Below are 7,295 nucleotides of genomic sequence, written 5' to 3'. Positions count from 1 at the left end.
AGATTCTTGAAAGTAGCCACGCTTTTCTTTGTTGACAAATGTTTTTTCTATCACAGGTCTGCCTTGTCAGGGTTCATTTGTGGAATTTCTTGCCTTCTTAATGCGGGGTTGGGACCATCAGTTGTACTGTGCAGAAGTCAGGATGGTACACAGCTGACTGTCTTATTTGACAACTGTTAGAATTCATTTTACGGCAACCAATCGCATAAGTGAAACGATAGTCTGTAATTTCTTTAAGATCTGAATCTAAGTCAGTCAAAATTTGAATGTGTCCCAAAGTGGAGTTACAAAAACCATCAATCGCTCTGGTGAAACTGGCTCACACGAGGACCGCCCAGGAAAGGAAGACTAAGAGTCATCTCTGCTACTGAGGAAAAATTCATCTGAGTCAGCAGCCTCAGATTAGAGCCCAGATAAATGCCACACAGAGTTCCAGTAGCAGACACATCTCTACATCAAATGATCAGACTGCACGAATCAGGCCTTTATGGTCAAATAGCTGCTAAGAAACAACTCCAAAGAAAAGCAACAAGCAGAAGAGATTTGTTTGGGCGAGGATACAGAAGGATTCAATTCAATTCAATTCAATTTTATTTATATAGCGCCAAATCACAACAAAAGTCGCCTCAAGGCGCTTCATAGATAAAGAGAAAAACCCAACAATCATATGACCCCCTATGAGCAAGCACTTTGGCAACAGTGGGAAGGAAAAACTCCCTTTTAACAGGAAGAAACCTCCGGCAGAACCAGGCTCAGGGAGGGGCGGGGCCATCTGCTGCGACCGGTTGGGGTGAGAGAAGGAAGACAGGATAAAGACATGCTGTGGAAGAGAGACAGAGGTTAATAACAGATATGATTCAATGCAGAGAGGTCTGTTAATACATAGTGAGTGAGAAAGGTGACTGAAAGGAAAAACTCAATGCATCATGGGAATCCCCGGCAGCCTACGTCTATTGCAGCATAACTAAGGGAGGATCCAGGGTCACCTGGTCCAGCCCTAACTATATGCTTTAGCAAAAAGGAAAGTTTTAAGCCTAATCTTGAAAGTAGAGATAGTGTCTGTCTCCCGAATCCAAACTGGAAGCTGGTTCCACAGAAGAGGGGCCTGAAAACTGAAGGCTCTCCCTCCCATTCTACTTTTAAATACTCTAGGAACAACAAGTAGGCCTGCAGAGCAAGAGCGAAGTGCTCTAATAGGGTGATATGGTACTACAAGGTCATTAAGATAAGATGGAGCCTGATTATTTAAGACCTTGTATGTGAGGAGCAGGATTTTGAATTCAATTCTGGACTTGAAGCCAATGAAGGGAAGCCAAAACAGGAGAAATATGCTCTCTCTTTCTAGTCCCTGTCAGCACTCTTGCTGCAGCATTTTGGATTAGCTGAAGGCTTTTCAGTGAGTTTTTAGGACATCCTGATAATAATGAATTACAGTCGTCCAGCCTGGAAGTAATAAATGCATGAACTAGTTTTTCAGCGTCACTCTGAGACAGGATATTTCTAATTTTAGAGATGTTGCGCAAATGGAAGAAAGCAGTCTTACATATTTGTTTAATATGTGCGTTGAAGGACATATCCTGGTCAAAAATGACTCCAAGGTTCCTCACCGTGTTACTGGAGGCCAAGGTAATGCCATCCAGAGTAAGAATCTGGTTAGATACCATATTTCTAAGATTTTCAGGGCCGAGTACAATAACCTCAGTTTTATCTGAATTAAGAAGCAGAAAGTTAGCGGCCATCCAGGTCTTTATGTCTTTAAGACATTCCTGCAGTTTAACTAATTGGTGTGTGTTATCTGGCTTCATAGATAGATAGAGCTGCGTGTCATCTGCATAGCAGTGAAAATGTATGCTATGTCTTCTAATGATGCTGCCTAAGGGAAGCATGTATGATGTAAACAGAATTGGTCCTAGCACTGAACCCTGTGGAACTCCATAATTAACCTCAGTGTGTGAAGAGGACTCTCCATTTACATGTACAAATTGGAGTCTATTAGATAGATATGATACAAACCACTGCACCGCAGTACCTGTAATACCTACAGCATGTTCTAATCGCTCTAATAGGATATTATGGTCGACAGTATCGAATGCTGCGCTAAGGTCTAGCAGGACAAGCACAGAGATGAGTCCACTGTCAGAGGCCATAAGAAGATCATTTGTAACCTTCACTAAAGCTGTTTCTGTGCTGTGATGAGCTCTGAAACCTGACTGAAACTCTTCAAATAAACCATTCCTCTGCAGATGATCAGTTAGCTGTTTGACAACTACTCTTTCAAGGATTTTTGATATGAAAGGAAGGTTGGAGATTGGCCTATAATTAGCTAAGACTGCTGGGTCTAGAGATGGCTTTTTGAGGTTTAACTACAGCTAGCTTGAAGGCCTGTGGTACATAGCCGATCATTAGAGATAGGTTGATCATATTTAAGATCGAACAATTAATTAATGGCAGGACTTCTTTGAGCAGTTTTGTAGGAATGGGGTCTAAAAGGAATGAACATTAGACCGGTGGACATCTGTGCTTTGGTCTGATGAGTCCAAATTTGAGATGTTTGGTTCCACTTGCTGTTTCTTTGTGCAATACAGAAAAGGTGAATAGATGGTCTCTACGTTCATGGTTCCCACCGTGAAGCATGGAGAAGGAAGGTGAAGATGCTTTGCTGGTGACAATGTTGGGCATTTACTGAAAGCTGAAGGCACACTGAACCAGCATGGCTACCACAGCATCCTGCAGCAACATGCCATCCTATCGGGTTTGCCTTTAGTTGGACCATCATTTATTTCTCAACAGGACAATGACCCCAAAACACACCTTCAGGCTGTGTAAGGGCTATTTGACCAAGAAGCAGAGTGATGGAGGTCTGCACCAGATGGCCTGGCTTCCACAGTCACCTGACCTAAACCCAATGGATGGTTTGGGATGAGATGGACCTCAGAGTGAAGGCAAAAGGCAAAAAAGTGCTCAGCATCTCTGGGAACTTCTTCAAGACTGTTAGAAAACCATTTCAGGTGACGACCTCATGCAGCTCATAGAGACAATGCCAAGAGTGTGCAAAGCAGTAATCAAAGCAAGGGGATGCTATTTTGAAAAACATGTTTTGAGTTATTTCACACTTTTGTGTTCACTACACAAGTTGATGCCTTCAGTGAGAATCTACAATGTAAATAGTCATGAAAATAAAGAAAAAAGATTAAATGAGAAGGTGTCCAAACTTTTGACTAGTAATGTACATGTGGAGAAGTGTAGCTACTGATTTAGAAGAAAATGGTAATGTGCAAAGCTGTAGTAACTACAGAGAGATAAAGCTGATGAGCCATACCATAAAGCTACAGGAAAGATGTGCTGAAGAGTTGCTGAAGCTAGGTTAAGAACAGAGGTGACGATCAGTGAGCAGCAGTATGGAGAGTAAGAGCACTACAGAGGTGTTGTTTGCTTTGACAGTGTTGATGGAGGAGTTTAGAGAAGGTCAGAAGGAGTTGCACTGTGTTCTTAAGGATCGAGAGAAAATATAGGATAGGTCAGACGAGAGGAACAGTGGTGCTGTATCAGGAAGTCAGGAGGGTGGTGCAGGACATGTATGAGGACAGTGAGCCAGGGGATAGGATTACCATCTTGCCCCTTCTTGTTTGCAGTGATGATGGGCAGGTTGACAGATGAGGAGCCAGAAGTCTCCAGCAACTCTTATGTTTGCACATGACATTATAATCTGTAATGAAAGCAGGGAGCAGGTGGCGGTATGCTCTGGAGAGAAATGGTAAATGGCCTGTATTTGTATAGCGCTTTTACTAGTCCCTAAGGACCCCAAAGCGCTTTACACAACCAGTCATCCACCCATTCACACGCTGGTGATGGCAAGCTACATTGTAGTCACAGCCACCCTGGGGCGCACTGACATAGGCGAGGCTGCCGGACACTGGTGCCACCGGGGCCAGAGAAGAGTAATTAAAGTCAGTAGTGAAAGTGAAAACTGTTCTAAAATAAGCTGACTGCTTAGGAACGCTGCAGAAGTACAGAGTGTGAAAAACAGCATCACTATCAATCACAAATATCCACAAAAAAATCTTGATTTTCACCATCTTGTGAAGGCACCGCTGCAGAAGTATTTGCATACAATGACATTTGACCACATCCACACCAGCTCCCTGTGAGGGAGAGCTATTTATAATAATATGTTTTACTTAATGTAAATAGATTAAATGAGTTATTTTAGACCAATTATTGTTAGAAATGTCACATCTTACTTAAATATATTATGTTTTCTCTAAACAAATTCATATTTTACATTTAGATTAACTGACTTGTTTAATTCCCACATAAAAATGTTGTTAATTTAAATTGTTTTGTTATCTTAAGTAAATCACGCAAGAAAAAAATATGAAACAACTCAGATTTTACTTTACAGTTTAAGAAACTATGTTTTTGTTTTAATTTATTTTTTAAGAAGAATAAGAAGAAGAGGGAAAGAGCTGGTATGGTAAAGCTTTGGACTACAGAGCCTGAACTGTATTTATTTTCTTTGGTTCTCTGTACATTAACTTAGATTAATTCGATTTTTAATTAGATTTATTAATATTTATTAATAAATCACATTTATCACATAATTCACAAAAAGGTGTCATTGCAATTTTTCCAGTGTATTTTGTTAAAAGTTAGAAAAGAAGCACCTAAGAAATATTTGCAAAAATCTGTAAAGTGGATTCAGTGGTTGAAAACTGTGGTAAAAATAGCTGACTCGTTTATAACTCCTAAATGTAAAAATGTTCACATTTCTGATGCTTGTTTTCATTTTCACAAGATCGTTAACATTTTATATTTTGAAAATTAGAACATTCCCCAAACCGACTCAAATGTGTAATTTCCACAACAGACACAAGTAGGCGCTGCCGCAAACCATCACAGTAGTTCTCTGGCCTCCACAGCCCGGCCACACCTTAAATATGCACACTGACCAATCTGCCGGCGCCGGAAGTTGAAAGCAACCAATCCACGTTCTCTTGCTGCAAAACAAGCCAATCGGTGGCTACATGGGGGGGGATTAACACTCTGGCTTCTTCCTGAGTTGCAATGCTGCTTACGAGAGCCGAACATTATCATACTAAACTTTAAAATTATAACATACATTTATTACAGTATAACAGTTAAACGGGGCAGCGTCACGATGGGTTTACTAACAATTTTGAAGAAGATGAAACAGAAGGAGCGCGAGATGAGGCTGCTGATGCTGTATCCTTTCTGTGACAGGTTTGGCTAGGCTGAAAACAAAGTGGCATTCGTGCACTTGGTTTATTATAACTATACATGTATCAAATAAGAACCCGCAAGCTTCTCTGTGTCGTTAGATAAAGATGCCGGATAACGCCTTTCTCTTTATTTTTCCCTCTGTGCGGATTCATCCTTCTTGCTATGCTAGCTGTTACACGTATTCTAGTAAATATACGAGACGCTGATTAATCGATTAAAACCTCTCAGGTGTGTGAGTTGTCTTTAACCTGGCGCGTGCAGAGGTCTGGACAACGCGGGGAAGACGACCATCTTGAAAAAATTCAACGGGGAGGACGTCAGCACCATCTCTCCCACACTGGGCTTCAACATCAAAACGCTGGAGCACAAAGGGTAACGCGCGCACTGGCTCAAACACGCGCACACGCACGTTGCTTTGACACCCATGTTTCTTAAAAAAAAAACTAATCTAGTCAAGGAAAAATTTCAAAGATGGTCGATATAATAATCTAAAATTAAAATGTGCCTATATGAATATGAAAGTAGGTATTGTGTATTGTCTTGTGTGAAAACCATGACAAATAATAAATGAAGCTTCAGTGTAATAAAGGAATAAAAGTCACAGGAAATGCTTTATCCCTTCAGATCTATTTGCCTCTATTTCCTTCCGCCTGTGGCGCCTTTTGATTTGGCTTTTATTTCTGTGTGTCAGCCTGTTAAATCCAGAATCAAAGTTAAAATCCTTCATCTCTTAAATAATCAGGCCCCATCTTACCATAAAACCAAATGGGACTATATCAGAGCACTTCGCTCTCAGGCTGCTTGCCAACTTGTGGTTCGTACGGTATTTAAAAGTAGAAGGGAGGCAAACGTTTGCTGAAAACCTCCTGTGTTAATGTACAAAAGTATTCTTTAGACCTGTTTTTTGTTTTTTTTCTAGCTCAGTCTGTACATTTCCATTCATGCCTCCCACTCCTTGTGTTTCCAGGTTTAAACTGAATATTTGGGACGTAGGCGGTCAGAAGTCACTGCGCTCCTACTGGAGGAACTACTTTGAGAGCACAGATGGGCTGGTGTGGGTGGTGGACAGCGCAGACAGACTCAGACTGGAAGACTGCAGACAGGAGCTCAGCGCACTCCTCCTGGAGGAGGTATATGAGAATGACACACAGTGGAGTGACAGAATCCTTTATATTGGTTGTTTTGTTTTTTAAAGGATAAAAGAGTAAACGCAATAGGTTTGCAGTAACCGTTAGACCAGAAGGGTAGGTGTGTAAAAATGTGACACTCACTAGTCCTGAATACCAGCCTTAACCCTGGTATTCCACCTGTCATTTAAAAGGAATATTTTGCCCAAACCAATCAGAAGTATCCATTTATCTTTAATAGAAAGCAAATCTTTAATCGTTTTTCTGAGTTGTCTGGACTTTCTATATCTTTTAAGATATTTTCAAAACTGGGCAACTCACACTGGCCTCCATGGACCCCTAAAAGCTAGAGTCAAAATATTTGATTTCAGTATGAACACGTTATGCTATTTTTAAATAAGCTGCGCTCCGTTCTTTGCAGAGGTTAGCTGGTGCAACGCTGCTGGTTTTTGCCAACAAACAGGATTTACCAGGAGCTCTGTCCAAAGAGGCAATACGAGAGGTGAGCTCTGCACCCACTTGACACTGCATTTCAGCAATGATATAGTTGCATATATCACGGTGGATGCTGACACTTTGTTCTTCTGCAGGCGCTGGCCCTGGATAACATCAAAAGTCATCACTGGTGTATCATTGGTTGCAGTGCAGTAACAGGAGAGAACTTGTTAGCTGGCGTGGACTGGTTATTAGATGACATCGCTGCGAGGATCTTCACTGCTGACTGAATGTTTAACTGCAGACCAGCTGGTCTCTGTTCATGACCTGCCGCCTTTAGTGACTGAATGCTTTTATACTTGTCCCATCAAGTAAGGATTTACCCAGCAGTCCTGGGTTTGCACTGATTTAAAGGAGACTTACCATAGTTTACTTGTATGAACCCAGTAATAAAAGTTCATCCATTCTTGTGGCAAAACACTGCAGTTGCCT

The 7,295-nt window shown here is 41.2% G+C and overlaps 1 protein-coding gene across 1 annotated transcript; it reads left to right on the top strand.

The window, feature by feature from the left end:
* The first annotated feature begins 5,028 nt into the window (after window positions 1-5,028).
* On the top strand, window positions 5,029-7,283 carry arl2 (ADP-ribosylation factor-like 2). The gene is made up of 5 exons (XM_080905372.1): window positions 5,029-5,223; window positions 5,503-5,613; window positions 6,209-6,371; window positions 6,790-6,870; window positions 6,959-7,283. The coding sequence occupies exons 1-5, from the start codon at window positions 5,159-5,161 to the stop codon at window positions 7,091-7,093; spliced, it is 555 nt and encodes a 184-aa protein (XP_080761498.1). The 5' UTR covers window positions 5,029-5,158; the 3' UTR covers window positions 7,094-7,283.
* Window positions 7,284-7,295: the final 12 nt, after the last annotated feature.

The sequence above is a fragment of the Rhamphochromis sp. 'chilingali' genome (assembly GCF_963969265.1).
Source record: "Rhamphochromis sp. 'chilingali' genome assembly, chromosome: 1".
Classification (NCBI taxonomy): Eukaryota; Metazoa; Chordata; class Actinopteri; order Cichliformes; family Cichlidae; genus Rhamphochromis; species Rhamphochromis sp. 'chilingali'.
The sequence above is the reverse complement of the archived record's forward strand: the minus strand, read 5'-3'. Positions and strand labels throughout refer to the sequence as shown.

What these genes read in the sequence shown, in the direction of transcription:
- arl2 (XM_080905372.1), top strand. Translation starts at nt 5,159, where the DNA reads ATGGGTTTACTAACAATTTTGAAGAAGATGAAACAGAAGGAGCGCGAG. An exon ending in GCGCACTCCTCCTGGAGGAG is followed by an intron (nt 6,372 to 6,789) that starts GTATATGAGAAT and finishes CGTTCTTTGCAG; the next exon opens with AGGTTAGCTGGTGCAACGCT. An exon ending in CCAAAGAGGCAATACGAGAG is followed by an intron (nt 6,871 to 6,958) that starts GTGAGCTCTGCA and finishes GTTCTTCTGCAG; the next exon opens with GCGCTGGCCCTGGATAACAT.